General features: G+C 46.2%; 1 protein-coding gene across 2 annotated transcripts in view; it reads right to left on the bottom strand.

Annotated features, from left to right (window-relative positions):
• Positions 1-679: 679 nt before the first annotated feature.
• Positions 680-21,743, bottom strand: part of LOC135827325 (uncharacterized) — a 347,133-nt gene continuing 326,069 nt past the window's right edge. Inside the window, exons 46-53 of one of the 2 annotated variants that reach the window (XM_065339846.1) lie at positions 21,537-21,659; positions 19,538-19,705; positions 14,921-15,043; positions 12,698-12,865; positions 11,134-11,256; positions 10,013-10,216; positions 9,004-9,141; positions 680-3,167 (exon numbers count right to left, since the gene is read on the bottom strand). In XM_065339846.1, coding sequence (XP_065195918.1) covers positions 1,507-3,167; positions 9,004-9,141; positions 10,013-10,216; positions 11,134-11,256; positions 12,698-12,865; positions 14,921-15,043; positions 19,538-19,705; positions 21,537-21,659 — 2,708 coding nt within the window. In that variant the 3' untranslated portion in view covers positions 680-1,506. The remainder of the gene's footprint in view (positions 3,168-9,003; positions 9,142-10,012; positions 10,217-11,133; positions 11,257-12,697; positions 12,866-14,920; positions 15,044-19,537; positions 19,706-21,536; positions 21,660-21,743) is intronic. The other variant, XM_065339847.1, reaches the window with a different exon arrangement.

Here is a 21,743-nt window from a genome sequence, read left to right as displayed (position 1 = left end):
ATCGGGATCTCGATCCTACCAATCAAACATACACTGTGGGTGTATATGGATTGAGGTGTAGACATACAGTGGAAGCGGTGAAAACATAATCTGTTGCTACTACAGGAGTTTCTGGAGTTATCAGCTATTATGTGTGTCAGTGATGAGTCCACAAAGGACGAAACAGCTCTGTCTGCAGATGTATTTCGCTCCTGCTCCTGTAGCAGTTGAACACTCTTGTATGGAATAGTGCCGCTTTGCTGCTTGCATTATGCAGAGCTCACTGACTTGTCAGTTTGAGCACTCTGGCAAGGTACGTAGGGACCTGGTTTAAATCTGGCTTAAGAAATTATATTTTTTTCATTGCTATCAGGTTCGGCCACATTTCCTCTGTGCTGCGGTGATGAGTCCACAAACGACGAAACAGTTCTGCCCGCAGATTGAGTATATAATTATAATTGCTTCAAGCATATGTGTGTGTGTGTGGGTAAGTAAAAAGTAAATTATCGTATCCGTTCCCGAAGGGAACTCACGACGGCCGCTAACACCCGATAAACCCTAGCGGCAGATGCATCGCCTAACGGTGGGGGTGAGTGGGTAAGTCTCACAACCACTGGTGTGGGTGGGGGTGGTAAATACGCTGAATTTAGCACAAAGGACTTGGTTTAGTTTGATTAAGTTTAATTTCGTTGCCCCAACAGTGAGGAAAGCACTCAGATTGATGACGTGGAGCAAGGAATCTGCAAATCGAAGGGAAGCGAAGAATGTGTGTTTGCAATGTTCCCCAAATTAAAGGATAGTTGAAAGCAGCAAAAGATCTAGTTTAAAAGATCTTTTAAAAGATATAAGCGGAATGGATGAATTCGTGCTTGAAAATGTATCTCAAACTAATGAGTAGCCGACGGCAGCAGCAGATCTTATAATGAAATAAAGATTATTAATATCAAATGAATCGAAGACTTTGGGTGTGCAGCTTCACTTCAAATAAATCCACAATCACAGAAACAGTGTTTATTTCACGTATGGAGCGGAGCACAGCTGGCAACGCATGGTGCACATCTCCTGAAACGAATTTTCTTGCTGTATGACTGTAGAACCTGTCAATTTTCTATAATAATTACTCAAGTGCGAACCAGCAGGCCCTGAGGGGAAGGTCTCACAAGTAACCATGGTAATTCAGAAAGTCTGGTAGTGTAGATGATTAGGGAGGCAACATCAGAGAGAATTTGTAGAGTGAAAATAAAGAATGGCAAGAAGAAAGGAAGACAACCTGAACAGATATAAAATCGGATGGGGCTGCTCATGCCTACAATCTATTGGGATGAAAAGACCAAGCGAAGGCTAGCCTGGGATGATTTCCAACATTAGTAGTGTTTAATTGGCCCCAGGAACTCCAGGTCCTTTCAGCATGTGCGAGTTTGTGGGCGGTTTACCACCGCTGACATTGACGCGTAAGTGAATAAAGGAGACATAATAATAGTAACTGTCACAATGATATGTGTTGAGGCTCTGATGTCGATGATTAGCTTAACTTAATACAGCATATATGTCCTCGCCTTCATCAGTACATTTCGCCGCCGTGGCATTGTCATCGTAGATGACATATGGTACAGGAGTTTCCTCATAAGTATCATCAGCCGTGCCTGCTGCGTCATGGCCAACATAATATGGAATGGTATCATTGCCTGGGACTGATTCCTCATACCCAGTATCACCCGGCATGACATCATTGCCTGGATGTGGTTCGGCCTGGGCAGCATCACCTCTGCTTGTTTGATGTGGTGCACATGCTACATCATACACATTGTCATCCCCACTGCGAGTGTGGCCTTTGCCATTGTTTGCGTACACACTCGTCATGGTATCATTGCCTGGATCGGTTTCAGTATGGGTGGCTTCATCTCCATTAGTATAAGTGCCTGCTTCCTTATTCACATCGACACCTCCAACAGTATCAGCACCTTTGTTTGTTTCGGCATATACAGCATTATATACGCTGGTAGTATCACCCAAGTCTGTCTTGTCATCCACAGCATGAACTCTACTTGCAGTATTACCAAGGCCGGATGCTTTGTTCGTTTCGGCATATACAGCACTGCATACACTGGTAGTATCACCCAAGTCTGTCTTGTCATCCACAGCATCGCCTCTACTTGCAGTATTACCAAGGCCGGATGCTTTGTTCGTTTCGGCATATACAGCACTGCATACACTGGTAGTATCACCCAAGTCTGTCTTGTCATCCACAGCATCGTCTCTACTTGCAGTATTACCAAGGCCGGATGCTTTGTTCGTTTCGGCATATACAGCACTGCATACACTGGTAGTATCACCCAAGTCTGTCTTGTCATCCACAGCATCGCCTCTACTTGCAGTATTACCAAGGCCGGATGCTTTGTTTGTTTCGGCATACACAGCACTATATACACTGGTAGCATCAACCAAGCCTGTCTTGTCATGCACAGCATCAACTCTACTGGCAGTATCACCCAGGCCTGTTTCATCATAGATGGCATCAATTCTACTGGGAGTATTACCCAGGCCTGTTTCATCATAGATGGCATCAACTTTACTGGGAGTGTTACCAAGGCCTGTTTCATCATAGATGGCATCGCCTTTACTGGGAGTATTACCGAGGCCGGTTTCATCGTAGATGGCATCAACTCTACTGGGAGTATTACCGAGGCCGGTTTCATCGTAGATGGCATCAACTTTACTGGGAGAATTACCGAGGCCGGTTTCATCGTAGATGGCATTAACTCTGCTGGGAGTATTACCGAGGCCGGTTTCATCGTAGATAGCTTCCCCGACACTGGTTTCAGAGAGGCGGGTATTCACCCCTTTAACTGAGTCGTACAGGCTAGGTTCAGTTTCGGAGCAGTGACCCATAGCGCCTGCTGTGTTACTGGTTACAGAGAGCCTGCTAGAGCAAGGTGATGTAGTCAAGCCTTGTTTCTGTGATGCAGTATCTGCGTAAAGAGAATAATTATCTGCTTCATGTTCGGTGACTAACGACGTTATGGTATTCCTCTTAGCCGTGCGTGTGGAAGACATTTCCCTCATTTTGATGTGATCATGCTCATAATCAGTGTCTCCTTCCACGCTGAGTATAGGGTGTGCGGGTGTCTTTCGAATGGGGTCGTAATCCTGCCCACCTTTCACTGGTCCAGGCAGCGGTGGACACTCTCCTGCAAAGGAAGTACACCACACACATGATGAGAACAATACAAACTGAATTAGAGAGAGAGAGAGAGAGAGAGAGAGAAAAGAGAGAGAGAAATACAGAGACCGATACAGAGACAGATACAGAGACAGAGCCAGATAGAAAGAGAGAGAGAGACAGAGACAGAGAAAGAGAGAAAGAGAGAGAGACAGAGACAGAGAAAGAGAGAAAGAGAGAGAGAGTGAGAGAGAGGCCACTATCTTTTTCGTACATTTTATCTTGCGCGTTACAAATGCTATTTTTGACAAAACATCCTTTTTCCCTCCAATACGGCGCACCAGCAAATCGAAATTTCCACTTGATTATTCGAATGGCCAAAAGAAAATCAACGCGAAAATTCGAATGAAAAAGAGATTCAGCATGCAGTGCATGCCAGTATTTTAGAATCGAGTTTTTTTAGGTTGAACATTTGAGGACTGGAGATTTGGAGGTGTGCAATGGCTGCGTTTGTTGCAGAGCAAGTCGATTTGTTGGATTCGCTTCCCCTCCTTGAGTTTGCTGAAGGTCACCTGGACCGAACAGAGTTGCTGCTGTTTCTCATTGCCGTTGAGGATGACGCGAAGCGGAGGATGCTTCATCCGATTCAGGGTATTGGTGATTATGATCTCTTTTTGAGACCCCTTGAAAAGGCGGATTTCGGCCGAGCTCCTCCGCTATCCCATGCATAATATTAGGATACCCGCGGACGAATAGCTGAGGGTGCGCCCTACACTGCCTCAGCAGAATGAGATCCATGGTAAGGTCGAACCTCAAATATTTGGCGCACTTTGAGTTGCCCTCTCCCTGCAGGGAGCTCACCATAGACGCAGATGCGGAGGCAACGCCAGCAGGGCTACTGGGGGCAGGAGGCATACCGGGGCTGGTAGTTGGTGACAAAGCCATAATTCCAGGGTACTTGAAATGAAACAAAAAACGCCCTTGGCAAAACTCTTCACAGTTGGAGAGAGAGGACATACAGTAAAACCTGTAACTAAAGACCACCGTGACTAGCGACCAGCCTGGTACTACAGTAAAACCTGTAACTAAAGACCACCGTGACTAGCGACCAGCCTGGTACTACAGTAAAACCTGTAACTAAAGACCACCGTGACTAGCGACCAGCCTGGTACTACAGTAAAACCTGTAACTAAAGACCACCGTGACTAGCGACCAGCCTGGTACTACAGTAAAACCTGTAACTAAAGACCACCGTGACTAGCGACCAGCCTGGTACTACAGTAAAACCTGTAACTAAAGACCACCGTGACTAGCGACCAGCCTGGTACTACAGTAAAACCTGTAACTAAAGACGACCGTGACTAGCGACCAGCCTGGTACTACAGTAAAACCTGTAACTAAAGACCACCGTGACTAGCGACCAGCCTGGTACTACAGTAAAACCTGTAACTAAAGACCACCGTGACTAGCGACCAGCCTGGTACTACAGTAAAACCTGTAACTAAAGACCACCGTGACTAGCGACCAGCCTGGTACTACAGTAAAACCTGTAACTAAAGACCACCGTGACTAGCGACCAGCCTGGTACTACAGTAAAACATGTAACTAAAGACCACCGTGACTAGCGACCAGCCTGGTACTACAGTAAAACCTGTAACTAAAGACCACCGTGACTAGCGACCAGCCTGCTACTACAGTAAAACCTGTAACTAAAGACCACCGTGACTAGCGACCAGCCTGGTACTACAGTAAAACCTGTAACTAAAGACCACCGTGACTAGCGACCAGCCTGGTACTACAGTAAAACCTGTAACTAAAGACCACCGTGACTAGCAACTAGCCTGGTACTACAGTAAAACCTGTAACTAAAGACCACCGTGACTAGCGACCAGCCTGGTACTACAGTAAAACCTGTAACTAAAGACCACCGTGACTAGCGACCAGCCTGGTACTACAGTAAAACCTGTAACTAAAGACCACCGTGACTAGCGACCAGCCTGGTACTACAGTAAAACCTGTAACTAAAGACCACCGTGACTAGCGACCAGCCTGGTACTACAGTAAAACCTGTAACTAAAGACCACCGTGACTAGCGACCAGCCTGGTACTACAGTAAAACCTGTAACTAAAGACCACCGTGACTAGCGACCAGCCTGGTACTACAGTAAAACCTGTAACTAAAGACCACCGTGACTAGCGACCAGCCTGGTACTACAGTAAAACCTGTAACTAAAGACCACCGTGACTAGCGACCAGCCTGGTACTACAGTAAAACCTGTAACTAAAGACCACCGTGACTAGCGACCAGCCTGGTACTACAGTAAAACCTGTAACTAAAGACCACCGTGACTAGCGACCAGCGTGGTACTACCGACCACTTCCACAAGCACGGACGGTCTCACATTCAAAATGCACTGTGACTAGCAACTACCTGCTGAACGCGACCAGTGATCGCCTTTTCTTGCCGGAAAGACGATTGTTGACCCATGCCTAGCGACCGAAGCGTAGGAAATCAAATGTTGCTCGAAGCTCCCTTAACATTTTGCTGATTTTCCATGGTCCTGAAAGTGAAAGGAATCTTTATATAGTGAGGTTCTGCTCTACGTTTCGGGAACGCGACGCAAAGAATCACGCAAACTCTCTTCTCGTTCCCGTCAAAATTTCAAGCGCTGTCAAGAATAAACATCTTGGAGAGTGCATCGAAAGCGCTCTCTGCTCAATGTTGCTACTCGGAGGAGAAATGAAGACTTAGCGGCTCTGACATCCCAGCCATACACACGAATCGACGATGGCATCAAGAAATCCAGAAACAAAGCAGCACCACAAGGTCCTGATGCTGAAGGATCCCGTTCAATCAATCGAGAAGTAACGGCAAGGACAGTCGGCACGATTGTTCGCATGAACAAATTTGAAGCCCAGTGTCAAACGAAACTGCTACAAAAAAAATGTTATTGACCATGATTGAGATACGAGAGGTACCTGGTTCAAGTCCTGCCTGGGAGCGGGTTTCCAGCCGTGCTGCTACCCACAGTCAACTGGGAACTTGTGGCCAGGCACAAGGGGTACATGGATGCAGCTAATGGGGTCGTTTTCGGCACTGGTGCCAGTGGTTGTGAGACTTATCCACTCACCCCCACCGTTAGGTGCTGCATCTGCCGCTAGGATTTATCGGGTGTTAGCGGCCGTCGTGAGTTCCCTTCGGGAACGGACATGATAATTTACTTTTTTTATTATTAGGTTAAAGAAGAAGTGCTTTGATTCTTGAAGTAGGGATCAGATGAAATACAATTTGAGATCGGTTCGAATTGGCATATATCCCGCTTGCATACGATAAGCCAGACTCGGCAAATCGCCAATTGTATGTTGCCATAGCGACCAGCCCAGTGATAATTTGTGATTGGCTTAGCTCCGATCACTGTAGAATTTTGCATTCTGCAGACTGCGCAAAATTCATTGAATTTGCCATGTCTATTCACATAATGATCCCAACAACCCGGGATCGTATCGCTCCGGCGATTGTTTCTATCACAAGTGGAGAGTTTTCTTTTGCAGGTACATGCTTCGATCGGGAGAATCAACGAAGAATTGACTGAGTTAGGATTTGAACTCACGCGGGTCAAGGCAGATCGCGTATTTACGCAATGTACACCCAGGAGGTAATAATGCGTCCGCTGTGGTACAATGTCATTTTCTGAATGATGTACTGGCAACACCAACATGCACGGCATTTCCGACACGACGCGCACTTTCACGTCAAAATTGGCGTGAAACTCCAGATTTCGACATGAGCTGCAGGTCACTCGTGTTGTTATTCGAGGCGCGAGCAAAATAACGGGAGCTGAACTTTCGCGTCATGCCAGAAATAACGTGCATCTGAACATCTCTATTATCACGTTACAATTTGCAGGTAGGTTCCTTTTGGGGTGTAGATTGACTGTGTAAAGCCCTTAAAAAAGTTTCTGAAAGGAGCCTTGAAACTTGCACACCCGTCAAAATGGCCGAAAAATAACGAGTCTGGCACGAGGAAACCATGGATGCAGTAAATTGGATATTCGGTCTTTGACCACTCGCTGGTGAGCTGATCTACTCGCCTCCCACCGTCTTCGGAGCTGCATCTGCGCCTTGATCCTTGAAGGGTGGTGGCGATCTTACAGATGCGGAAATCTCGGCATCTAGCCGAGTCTGACGCGAACCGTGAAATAATTTTATTAAACGAGTCTTCTCGCTACAGTGTACACGAACAAGTTACGAACAAAATTCCATCGAGCCAAAATTGCCTCACCTTAGAAGAGTTCCTGGAGCAGTAGTGCATAGCCACACCAGCACCCCCCCCCCCTGATGCACCAAATGATCGTCTTGAAAATAGCCAATTTAACAGAGCTCATAAAACAGACAGCTACGTCCTCGATCCGCAAGAACTATACACCGGCAGATAGTAGAACGGCTCTTCTAGCACAGAGGACGTGCAACCCATCTTCCTTTTGGGGCCTCCTTGAAAAAACTTTTTCACATTTTTCCACTCGACCATGCTGAAAGACGGCAAAACTGATACCTGCGCAGGAAAGTGCAGGAAATCTCACCCCTCTGCGACGTCTCCTTGACAGTTTCTACTCCCAACACTACTCCCAGCGCTGCAGAACAAAGTGTATTGTTGACTCTGACAAGGAAAAGCAGAGGTGATCACCTGATACCCCCAAGGACAAGCTTCTTCTTGCAACACCAACCATTTTCTGGTTTTAGGTTTATTTCAAGAAAACCCCAAAAGGAAGATGGGGGACATGTCGTCCGTGCTAGAAAAGGTGCTCTACTATCTGCCGGTGTATAGTTCTTGCTAATTTAGGACATAGCTGACTCTTTCATCAGCGCTTGTAAATTGGCTATTTTCAAGACGATCATTTATGGCGGCAGGGGGTGAAGGCCCTCATCTTCTTGGATGCTGGTGTAGCCAAGCGCTACTACTCCAGAAACTCTTCTAAGGTGAGGCAATGTTCGTTTGATGGATTTTTGTCCGTAGCCTTTTTATGTACACTGTGGCATGACTGGCTTGTAGACCCATAAATAATTAGAATTTTCGGCCATTTTGGACAGGTATGTAAGTTTCAAGGTTCTCTTCAGAAACTTTTTCCAGGGCTTTGCATAGTCGATCTAAACCCCAAAGGGAACCGACCAGCAAATTTTGAGCGAAGTCGGAGAGATCGACTTGCACACATACTTTGGTATTCTCAGACATGCTCTCTTAAAGGTCAGGCATTCATGGCATGAAGGAAGAGCCTTGCGGTTTGTTTGTGCCAGCGGGCTGTCATGTAGGGTGCCTGCAAGCCATTAAAGTGAATTTCAAAATATAGACGCGTGATTTCAAAAAAACAGTTGGGCCAGCATCTATATTATTACATAAAATCTGTGATCACGTTCTGCATAAAATCGAAATTTCAGGGCGTTTGCTATCTGATCCCTTAAAAATTATGAGAGTAATTGCGGGAAGGACCTGAGCAATATTCCGAAACAAATTCTAAAAATGCTCTAGCCGAATTTGAAATATTTCCAAAAATACCATGCGTCTATATTTTTGAAATGGACTGTAGGCATTACGTTGTCATGGTTCATACTGGTTGACATGTTGCTGCATGTATATCTACACATAGGCAATACTAGTATGCTGGAGAGTAACCACTATCCTACAGTCCCGTGTGTGTGTGTGGGGGGGGGGGGGGGTCTGGGGAAAACATCAAACATTTCAAATACACATTATCATAGATACAGGGAAGATGAAGAAAGTGTCTGAGTTCATACTGAGTTCATACTGAGTTCATACAGGAAAAACAGTATTTTTTAGTTTAAACACCAAATATTACTACATAACTTACTGCTGATTACATGTGAGGCTTGCAAGCCCCGCCGGTAGATAAAGAGAACAAGGGTTGCAGCCGCTCCAGCACACAACAAACCACTAATGGCAATAAGCGCTACGGTGGATTGGCTGGTACCACCTTCTCCCTCTAATTCTGAACAAGAAGAGAACAAAGCAGAGGAAAGTGGCGAGCTTTAGCTCATATCCTTCACCTGTCCTCTGTCACAGGAAATCAAATACTTCTGTTGGGGAGGGGGGGGGGAGGGTCATAGCAAGGTTGATAACAAAGTTGACTGTCTGAAGGGTCAATGCCTGTGGCGAGCAAATATCACCCGACATTGCCAAATTTCTGATTTCACTCAAAGTTGGCTCCCTTTGTCCCTGAGTGGACCTTGTTCGCCCACTATGACAGTTTGGTCCACAGACCCTCTGTTCCTTGGACATTGGGCAAAACAATAATAAATGACTAAAACACACACTAAAACAAGGTACAAGACCGACGGGTCACTGTTGCTGACAACAACACAGAGCAGCCACACCAATCCAAGTTCCCTTGTTATGTTAAGCAATCCAACTTCTGATTGGTGACTTGCTGTGTCCCTCGAACGAATCGATCAATTCAGCTTGTCCAATGGCAGCCATTACGAAGTCCATCTTCAAGGGCCAGTAGCAGCACTGTTACGTCCTGAAATTGGTTTAGACCACCACCATAGTCCGCTACAACGTGTCCCCAAGCGACAACAAGTGGTCTTGGATTAAAGTTATCCACTAAAAATAGAATCCATTGTACAGGCTGAATTGATCGATTCATTCGAGGGACCCAGCAAGTCGCCAATCAACAGTTGGGGAATTCGTCATTCCGAGGGCATGCCGCAGTGTGCACACAGCTAGATTTGATGTCCTGAAGTTCTTTCCTGCATGAGTAACCAGCATAAACTCCTGATTGCCCCAAATGCCCCAAATGCCCCAAATGCCCCAGGCCGCACAAGCTAAGACAGCAGCAGGTAGGTTCCAAGTACACTTACGGGAGCATTTGGCATCTCCTTGCCACATTCCCGTGCCATTGACATTAGAACAAATGTAAATGTTTGTCTTGTTAGCTCCCTGTACTACGTCGAAGCCTGCAGCACACGCTATGGAAATGTTATCCCCCAAACGTTCAGTTCCGTTGTATGAGAGAGAAGTTGCTAAGTTGGGCAGTGAGAATGGCGAGCAAAATTTGCCTTTGACTAGATAAGAGAAACAGGGAACAAACACAGAAGGTTGGAAGTCAACAGTTGACAATTAAATACAGTATTGTATACCTAAAAACCACTGATACACGACAAAATGTCAAATTTTACACGCATCGGCCAAGCTTATCATTTACTAAAGTTTCACTGCCAGCTGATGTGTGTGTGTTGTGTGTCCATGCCGGTAACAAGGTAATAAGCAGTCAGAAAGTGCGATAAAAGGGCACAGAACTGACAAGCTGCTGAGCCATTCAACGATCTGAGACCTAGCTCTACCTACTTACCTAATTCCCTGGCTATTTCTTATATTTTACATTTTATTACTAGCTGAGTATCCGAGTTAAAATGGTATATGGCACAACTCTCTCTATCTCACCTTGTCTGTCTGTCTGTCTGACTGTTTGCGGCCTATTGTTCTGTTTTCGGTTTTCTGTGTGTCTGTGTGTCTGTCTGTCTTTCTGTCTGTCTTTCTGTCTGTCTGTCTGTTTGTCTGTCTGTGTGGCTGTGTGTCTGTGTGGCTGTGTGTGTGTGTGTGTGTGTGTGTGTGTGTCTGTCTGTCTGTCTGTCTTTCTGTCTGTCTGTCTGCCTGTCTATCTGTCTGTCTGTCTGTCTTTCTGTGTGTGTGTGTGTGTGTCTGTCTGTCTTTCTGTGCATGTCTATCTCTTTGTCTCTCTGTCAATGTATTTATCTGTGTCTCTACGTCAACGTATTTATCTTTGAGTGCATCGATCCATTCACAAACAAGTAGCTACACGACTATGCAAACATTTGTGGACAGACAAGGGTCAGAAAAGGGAGACCCGAAATACGCTGTACAATCATACTTGCAACATACAAACACGGAGGTTCATTTGTATTAAGCACCACATGTCACCACATACTACTCATCAACATGTTTATCTTTGATGACTTACGTGAGCAGACAGTACCATTACCAGTATAACCAGTAGTGCATGAACATAGATATGAACCAACAGTGTTTCCACACAAAGAATGTACATCACATTCATGGGAACCACTGGCACATTCATCAAGTTCTGAACATAGGGAGAGAACATAGGAAGTTTTGAAAGCAGATATCAGTACATTAGCTCTTCTTGCATGTGATTGCAAGCAGATACAGATTCAATGACAATGTTGAAATTGCTCTAGCCAATCACAGCAAACCTGCGATTTGTATGAACAAGAAAGAGACCAACGCTGTCAGTGATATACAAACAGACAGACCCCCACACAAACGAGCCAAAATTATCTGGACTTTGGGGATAGAGAGATGGTTCGAGCTGCCACAACTCCCTTTCTCACACCTTGATTGTCTGTCCATTTCTCTGCCTATCTGTCTGCTTGTCCGTCTGTCCATCTGTATGTATGTTTGTCTGCCTGTCTGTCTGTCTGTCTGTCCGTCTGTTTGTTTGTCTGTCTACTTGTGGACTTACACTTTCGAAAACCATCTTCTTCTCCAAACTCGAAAATCTCTTTCAAGACAGTAAATAAGGTCACACTGTTTGTGAAATATTCCTGAATTGGGGGTGGAATGTAAGCTAATGTGCGATGAAGAGACCGTTTGTTTTAGCTGGATAAGTAGAGAGTTTTGAATGTCAGCGACGCATTGTAAGGGGATTTGTTCACTGCAAAGAGATTGGATATGGTGCGGACCACCAAAGATAAGAGCAAGATAAAGGGATATAAATGTGGTATTCTTAGTATTCTTTATGCCTCCCGTCGAAAACAACAAGAGCCCAGACGCAACTGATGCACGGCAACTAAAAACCGCCAAGTCGGCTTAACCTGCGGGACATGGCTCATGCTAGATGCATCACGTGACACAATGTAATACTGTCATGAGTGTCTAGTTTGGCCAAGGAATGCAACAGCGCATATGTAGATGAGGGCACTACATGAAGCTAAAGATATTTTTATATTATAGTGACTAGCCGAAGTGCAAATAAGTAATGAAGATGGGTGTAAAAATTATCGGTGAAAGTTTGCACAGAGACTCCTGCAGGCACGGTGACCAGGTGACTGGTGTACACAGGAGCACGTGACCGCTTGTTCAAGCATGTTCGATTGGGAATAAGGGCCGAACGCTGCATCGCAGCCTTTTTGAACCAAAACCAGTCGACTCAGCATCCAAAAGTCTACAACATATGGCCCAATCACGGTCATCCGTGCTTTTATAAGAACGAAATGGCGCTTTTACTGGTGACATTTTGCATACAAATCCCCATCTAGTAGGGTGCAGCCACCCAGTTTCGGTGGAAGTGCGCGAGTTCGATTGGGATTAAAGTAGGAAGGGAGCGTCTCAGCTTCCTCGGACCACGACCATTCAACTCAGCCCCCCCCCCTTCCCGAAGATTACAACTGGTGAAAATTTGATTTTAGTCTTAATTTCCCCTTCAAGCGTGGCTTATACTTCAGAAAATACGGATTGTTTTGCGATCCAAGAACGTCGTCCAGTTTGTAATCTATGGAACTAACCTTGACAAGACGGCTCTGCTGTGACATTTCCATGCTGAGAACATGTGTGATTCTTATCACCGATTTGCCCAAAGCCATTGTCGCACTGGAAGGTTACGCTTTGCAGATAGTAGACGAGGGGTTTTTCCCATGTTCCATTAGCAATCATAGGTAAGGTGCAATTGACAGCTGTAAATGGAATTGAAGAGAAGAACACACACACACATACACACACATACACACACATACACACACACACAAACACACACACACACGCATGCACGCGCACGCGCGCGCACACACACACACACACACACACACAGATGCCAATCGCGGAAGCGATGATAGCATACAGCTATGTTAGACATAGCAACTTGTGCTGGGATAGGTGCTCCGCCCAGCTACCCGCAACGCCTGGATCATATCCAATGCTGTGCTCTGTGAATCATCGGTCCAGGTGCACTCTTACCTAGCCTGACCATCCGCTGTACTGTTGCCTCGGTTGCCTGCCTATACAAGCTGCATTACCTGCCTGGCCCTCCACAGCTGCTCTCTGTTTTGCCACCACGCCATTTCCCCTCATCCAGCCCCAGAACTCGCAGCGAGCATGGTAGTGTCATTGGCCGTGACCAACAGCTCCAACACCAGCTGCTTGCATCAGTCCCGCTGGCATTGAAGCGTTCGTTCCCACACTGCAGTATTAGTGCCTGGAACTCCCTCCTCGCCGCTCTTCTGACCCAGCATCCCCACAGCAAGGGAATGCAAGCATTCAAAACGAACATTTATCGCCATCTACGAAGCACAAACTGACTCTGGGCAGTCGACTCGCTATGATGCTGCTCTCGTCTATCCCTATCTATGCACCACAACTGGCTCGGACAATCTACTCGCCATGATCAGCCATGATGATACTCCTCTCACAACCCTTGCAATTGTTAATAGTCTCACAGTTTCTCCCGCACACTCGCTGGTGTTAACCCTTCCTTTCTTTTCCCTTTGCTGACTCGCACAGCTCTATCTTTTGTGTTTTTTAGTGCGTGTTTTTGGCCATGATGCCGAGACTTCAGGTCGGCAGAGTCATCAATGTCCCTCCATCACTGCTGCGTCTCGGTGCTGCCCCTGCTTAATGGTTGTCACATTTGGCCTATTCTCATAACCATTGTCTTTCTTTATTTTTTTCGTGCTGGGAATGAGAACATGAACAAACAAGCCAAACAATAATTTAACTTAAGCAGGCAAGCAAACAGACAGCGGAAGGACATACACATAAATTTTTACTTGTACACATAGGTAAATATATGGGAATACTTCGAAGTATAAGGCACCTGGGTGCCTCGAGCAATCTTTAGTGCTGCCACAACTCTCTCTCTCTCTCTCTCACTTTGTCTGTCTGACTGTCTGTCTGCCTGTCTGCCTGTCTGTCGGTCTGTCTTTCTATTTTTCTGTCTTTCTGTCTCTTTCCCTGTCTGTCTGTCTCTGTCTGTATCTGGCTTTGCCTCTCTCTCTCACCTTGTCCGTCTGTGTGTCTGCCTGTCGATCTGCCTGTCCGTGGGTATGAATGAACTTCATAGCTGTGTGGTGTAGACCAGGCTGAATAGTGGCGGTCAATTCTTCAGCCTTGCAAGCTGTTGAATGGTGCAATCCCAGCACAAGCTGCTATGGCTTCTGCTGTAGCATTGCTATCATCGCCTCCGGCGATGGGCGTCAAATGGTCAAATGGGTATGAATGAATGGCTGTATGTCTGTCTGTCTGTCTGTCTGTGTCTCTGCCTCTCTGTCTGTCTGCCTGCCTGTCTGTCAGTCTGTCCGTCGGTATGAATGTCTGTCTGTCTGTCGGTATGAATGTCTGTCTGTCTATCTGTCCATCTGCCTCTCTGTCTGTCTGTCTGTCTGTCTGTCTGTCTGTCTGTCTGTCTGTCTGTCTGTCTGTCTGTCTGTCTGTCTGTCTGTCTCTCTTTCTGTCTGCCTGTCTGTCTGTCTGTCTGTCTGTCTGTCTGTCCATCTCTGTGTCTCTCTGTCAATGTATTTCTCTGTTTCTCTACGTCAATGTATTTATCTTTGAGTGCATGGATCCACTCTCAGACACGTAGCTACACAACTATGCAAATACTTGAGGACAGACAAGGGTCAGAGAAGGGAAATACACTGTACAATCATACTTGTAACATACACACACGGAGGTTCATTTGCATTAAGCACCACGTATCACCACACTACTCAACATGTTTATCTTTGATGACTTACGTGAGCATACAGTACCATTACCAAAATAACCAGTAATACATGAACAAAGAAATGAACCAACAGTGTTTCCACACAAAGAATTTACATCACATTGATGGGCCCCACTGCTACATTCATCAATGTCTGAACACAGAGGAGAGAACATAGGAAGTTTTGAAGGCAGATCTTAGTACATAAGAAAGAGACCCACGCTGTCAGTGATATGCAAACAGAACCCACACAAACGAGCCAAAATAACCTGAACTTTGGGGATAGAGCTATGGTTGGAGATGCCACAACTCCCTCTCTCACACCTTGAATATCTGTCTATTGGTTCATTTTCTGTCTGTCTGTCTGTCTGTCTGTCTGTCTGTCTGTCTGTCTGTCTGTCTGTCTGTCTGCATGTCTGTCTGTCTGTCTGTCTGTCTGTTTGTTTGTATGTCTGTATGTCGATCTTTCTGTCTGTTTGTATGTCCGCCTGCCTATTGTTCTGCCCATTTGCCTGTCTGTCTGTCTGTCTGTCTGTCTGTCTGTCGGTCCGTCGGTCCGTCCTTCCGTCTGTCCGTCCGTCCGTCCGTCCTTCCGTCCGTCCTTCCGTCCGTCCGTCCTTCCGTCCGTCCGTCCTTCCGTCCGTCCGTCCTTCCGTCCGTCCGTCCTTCCGTCTGTCCGTCCTTCCGTCCGTCCGTCCGTCCGTCTATCTGCCTGTCTGTCTGCCAATAATGCTAACGCTAACCGTAACCCTACCTCTAAGCCTAAGCCTAACCCTAACCCTGACCTTATCCCTAACCCTAACCCTCACCCTCACCATCACCCTCACCCTAACCCTAACCCTAACTCTAACCTAAAAACTAATGCTAACCCTAAAGCAAACGAGTTATGACTAACTGTCCACCAACGTAACCAGATGTTATACCGTCAGCGAGTGCGTCAAAATGGCACAAAACTAACAAGGAATACCGAGACATTCGGCGACCTGACACCTAGCTGCAACACTTCTCCAAGGCGCAAACCAACAACCTTCCAACTTGGAAGGCTCAGGTTTGATTGATTGGTTTATTGATTCCCAAATATTCCGACAGAAGTCGTTTTTGTATTAGCCATTTCGCTCTCCTTGCTCGTAACAACTAACTGTTACTTCAAAAAATTTTCACAAACTGCCACGAGTCCTTTCACCATTTTCAACGTGTTTCTACGTCACTGCATGCCCAGAATGATGGGGAAATCCGCGCAAATCTGCGCAAGCGGCTCTTGAACGACATTTGCCTCGATTCGACTCTCGAGCTTTGTAACTCTGGAACCGCAGATCGGAGCGCTACAGCGATTGTTTCAATGGACAGCTCGGAGTTTTCTCTTCTACCAATAAATTTTAGTTTTGAGAAATGACCAGGCTGAGTTACGATCGATTGAAATTTTGAAAAGTTTCAAGTTGTACAGTTCGCACACAAAGGGTTGAGGATTGCCCAATGGCCGCAGAGGTTCGGACAGGTCCAATAGGCTGCTGAAGAGCCACTGCCTGAAAACTCATAGTTACATGTACATGTAGTTACTTGGCCAAGTGGTGACAAACAAAAGTCACGTCACCTGCACTTGTCGTGTTTCCAAGGGTCACGTCATCACTTTGACTGTGGCACGCTGATGCAAGATCGCAACTTCAAATTTTGTTTCACTTCAAGCAGTTTCTCCTTCGCTCGCAAGCCATCGTGCAGTGTTTTCCTGCAGAGTGTTCACCAGCACCTGAGAGATAGGAGTTTTGATTTTCGCTTCCTGCTGCACAAGGAAATGAGCCCTGAGTTGGTCTCCGAACTAAAAGAAATCAGCGTTCACTGCGATAGAAATAACACAGACACCAATCATTGTCATCATTGCTTCTTGGCCGGTAACTACATGTAAAGCTGTACGACAGTACAGGCACAGCAGTGGTCAAGCAAAAAATCAGCTACGGCCTCCCCCTCTCTACAAAGCGAAAACTACAATCTCGGCGACAAGTAGGAGGTTATTTGAAATAAATAGTCTCGCTCGCACGCTCCTAAGACAAAGCGATGCGGTAGCTGTGCTCACTGCATGCTGGTGCCACTGGAAACACGACAAGTGCAGGTGACACGAATTTTGTTTGTCACCACTTGGCCAAGTAACGACGCGTTGTCAAGAAGCTGTGACGTCAGACTTCGACGGCCTATAGGGGAAGGAAAGCGCAAAGAAGAATAGCAAGAGCTATACCCCACAGCAAGAAAGAATGCCAAAAGTTTTTGGATGGCGACGAACCTGTGCCTTCTAAGTTGGAGGGTTGTTGGTTTTGTTTTATTTACGTTGGTGGACAGTTAGTCATTGCACGTAACATTTTGTCCTACTTTTTATCATTTAAAGTGGCCCACCATCCGAGTTCAATCTAACGCTAACTCTAATATTAACCGTAACCCTAACCCTAAGCAATTGATCGAAACCCTAACTATAATCCTAACGCAAACACTATCCCTAACCCTCACCCTAATGTTAACCCTAACCCAACGTTAACCCTTACATTAACCCTACCCGTAACCCTAATCCTAACCCTAACCCTACCCCTATCCCTACCCTTACCCCAACCCCTAGCCCTACGCCTACCCCTACCCCTACCCTGACCCTGACCCTGACCCTGACCCTGACCCTGACCCTAACCCTAAATCCAACCCTAACCCCTTACCCTAACCCCTTACCCTAACCCCTTACCCTAACCCCTTACCCTAACCCCTTACCCTTACCCCTTACCCTAACCCCTTACCCTAACCCCTTACCCTAACCCCTTACCCTAACCCCTTACCCTAACCCCTTACCCTAACCCCTTACCCTAACCCCTTACCCTAACCCCTTACCCTAACCCCTTACCCTAACCCCTTACCCTAACCCTTTACCCTAACCCCTTACCCTAACCCCTTACCCTAACCCCTTACCCTAACCCTTTACCCTAACCCCTTACCCTAACCCTTTACCCTAACCCCTTACCCTAACCCCTTACCCTAACCCCTTACCCTAACCCTTTACCCTAACCCTAACCCTAACCCTAACCGTCACCGTTACCATAACCCAAACGCTAACCCTAAGTAATGGACTCTAACCATAACCCTAACCCCAACCATCAAACCTAACCCTAACCATAACCCTAAGGGCATGTCCAAACTGGCGTGAATAGCCGCCGGAATGCTGCAGCGTAATCCCGGGAATCGCAATCACACTGCACGTGTATCCCGCTGGAATGGCTAGTACATGTGATACTTTGACAAGCTTGTAACATAATCAATTGACATTTTAAAAATTTGATTTGACTCAGTTTGAGTTGGACACCAACATAAACTAATTCAGTCTGTTGAGATACTGGATCATTGTGCTTTTGCTTGTGATTGCTGACAGAAAGAATACGATTTCCGGAGTGTTTGGTGCTTGGTTGGCATTCATCCGCTCCGTGATCAGAGTCTGCTTCTTGTTCGCAGTCAACATTTTGCCTGCAGAGAACAATCGCCACGTACAGCTCCATGAACTCCCTGTCTATTGCTGAGTCGAACAAAGATTTCGGTATGATGGGAGAAGTTGGCAGTCTAGAAGTCAAAACTCAAAAACTCAAAAGCATGCAGTCAGACTAAATGAGTAGAGGCTGAAATAAAAATGAAAAGACGGAACATGTGGTGCAAGGATATTAAATGTGCTCCCGCACGCCGCCGGAATCTGAGTTCCACCGGCCTGCACAGTGGTGGGAAGCCTTTTCCGTGTTGACACTGGCGGGAATATCACGTGAGCTATTCACCTTGACAACTTTCACATTCCGCTTGCTTTTCACGCCAGTCTGAACGCGCCCTAACCGTAACCCTAACCCTAACCGTAACCCTAGCTCTAACCGTAAGCGTCACCGTAACCCTAACCCAAACGCTAAAGCTAATCCTAACACTAACTCCAACGCGAACTCTATCCCTAACGCTAACCCTAAAGCTAACCGTAACCCGTACTCCAATACTAACCCTATCCCTAACCTTAGCCCTAAACCTAACCCTAACCCTAACTCGAACACTAACCCTATCCCTAACGCTAACCCTAAAGCTAACCATAAGGCTGATCATCACACTAACGTTAACCTTAACCCTACCAATAACCGTAACTCGAATGGAGAGATATCGAATTATTGATAGCAAAGAAAAAGGACGGCGGAACTACCATTTACGCTATAATGTCCAATAAACTAACCCTAACCCTAAGCAATTGACCCTATTCCTAAACCGAACCCGAGCCCGAACCCTAACCCGAACACCAGCCCTGACTCCAACTCTAACTCTAATCCATGCTCTAGCATTAAATGAAATACAAGAAATACCCAACAACGCAAGAAGCCAGAACAACCGGTGGATATGAGCTTCGCGTTGCACACCACCCTGAAGCTCCACGAATACCGTACGGTCTGGAGTATAAGCAGTGCCCGGATTTCATTGGTCACGCAACACAGACATCTACGCCATGCTCCATGTACACCTGTTAATTTGACCATTGTAGTGTAAGTTGCACTGGTTTTTCGGGGAGAATTACTGATGTAATAAGCGTGGTTTATACTTCAGAAAATACTTATTCCTTTGCGATTGAAGAAAGTAGTGCAGCTTTTTTTAAACCTATGGAACTAACCTCGACAAGACGGCTCTGCTCTGACGTTTCCATGCTGAGAACATGTGTGATTCTTATCACCGATTCGCCCAAAGCCATTGTCGCACTGGAAGGTTACGCTTTGTAGATAGTAGACCAAGGGTTTTTCCCATGTTCCATTAGCAATCATAGGTAAGGTGCAATTGACAACTGTAAATGGAATTGAAGAGAAGAACACACACACGCCCACCCACCCACCCACCCACCCACCCACCCACCCACCCACACACACACACACACACACACACACACACACACACACACACACACACACACACACACACACACACACACACACACACCTTAGATCTGCCCATCGCGGAAGCGATGATAGCGAACAGCTATGTTACACATAGCCACTGGGATGGACTGTGCTGGGATTACACCATTCAACAGCTTGCAAGGCTGATGAATTAACCGCCAATAATTTTAGCCTGGTATCCACCACACAGCTGATAGAAGTGGCTTTATCTGTGCAGTGAATCTCTATTAATTTTTAATTTTGTTCTTATTTTTTTCCATTTTCATTCCATGTTTTTACACACACCTGCCACACCACATACTCCGGCATACACTGGATGTTGGTAACCACCCAGGAGAATGACAGAAGAGCTAGGAGAATGAGAAAGAGAAGAATCAAAATAAACACAACAACAACAACAAATTCTTAGGATATGCAACTTCTCTATGTACAAATTGCGCAATTGCGCCACTTAGTATATACTAGTACTCATTCCTTTATTTGCTATTCATTCGTCATGTGCCTACACTGAGGAGCTCTTAATGAGCGAAACAGCTGTCTGGAGGATATGGAACATCTACCCAAGAACGAACTTCCTTGCTATTGAGTGGTGTTGTGAATGTGAACGAGCACAAGCTACAGTCCCACCGGAACAAAGAATGCCATCATCCAGTAACAATCGACACACATAGCGCACACTCTCTTCGAAGCCGGCCGCATACCGATATACAAGGCATTTGTTTGACCGGTTATGGAGTATACCGCCCTTATCTGGTTATGTGTCCGCCCAGCTACCTGCAACGCCTGGATTATATTCAACACTGTGCTCTGTGAATAATCAGTCCAGGTGCACTCTTACCTAGCCTGACCATCCGCTGTACTGTTGCCTCACTTGCCTGCCTATACAAGCTGAATTACCTTACTTGGCCCTCCGCAGCTGCTCTCTGTTTTGCCACCACGCCATTTCCCCTCATCCAGCCCCAGAACTCGCAGCGAGCATGGTAGTGTCATTGGCCACGACCACCAGCTCCAACACCAGCTGCTTGCACCTGTCCCGCTGGCATTGAAGCGCTCGTTCCCACACTGCAGTATTAGTGACTGGAACTCCCTCCCCGCCGCTCTTCTGTCCCAGCCTCCCCACTGCAAGGAAATGCAGGCATTCAAAACGAACGTTTATCGCCATCTGCGAAGCACAAACTGGCTGTGTGCAGTCGACTCGCTCTGATGCTGCTCTCGTCTATTCCTATCTATGCACCACAACTGGCTCGGACAATTGATTCGCCATGATGATGCTCCTTTCAGTCACAACCCTTGCAATTGCTAATAGTATCACAGTTTCTCCTGCACACTCACTGGTTTTAAACCTCCCTTTCTTTTCACTTTTCTGACTCGCACAACTCTATATTTTGTTTCTTGGAGCGTGTTTTGGCCGTGATGCTGAGACTTCAGGTCGGCAGTGCCATCAATGCCCCTCCATCACTGCTGCGTCTCGGTGCAGCCCCTGCTTAATAGTTGTCACGTTTGGCCTAGTCTCATTACCATTGTCTTTCTTTATTATTTTCGTGGTGAGAATGTGAACATGAACAAACAAGCCAAACAGTACTTTGGCTTGTTTGAGACCGGGAGACCGGAAATACGCTGTCCAACTATACTTGTAACATACACACACTGAGGTTCATTTGTATTAAGCACCACATATCACCACACTACTCATCAACATGTTTATCTTTGATGACTTACGTGAGCATACAGTACCATTACCAAAATAACCAGTAGCACATGAACATAGATATGAACCATCAGTGTTGTTACATACGGCATGGACATCACATTGATGGGCCCCACTGCTACATTCATCAATGTCTGAACACAGGGGAGAGAACAAAGGAAGTATTGAAGGCAGATCTTAGTACATAAGAAAGAAACCCACGCTGTCAGTGATATACA

This window comes from Sycon ciliatum, chromosome 11 (genome assembly GCF_964019385.1).
Source record: "Sycon ciliatum chromosome 11, ocSycCili1.1, whole genome shotgun sequence".
Taxonomy (NCBI): Eukaryota; Metazoa; Porifera; class Calcarea; order Leucosolenida; family Sycettidae; genus Sycon; species Sycon ciliatum.
The sequence above is the reverse complement of the archived record's forward strand: the minus strand, read 5'-3'. Positions and strand labels throughout refer to the sequence as shown.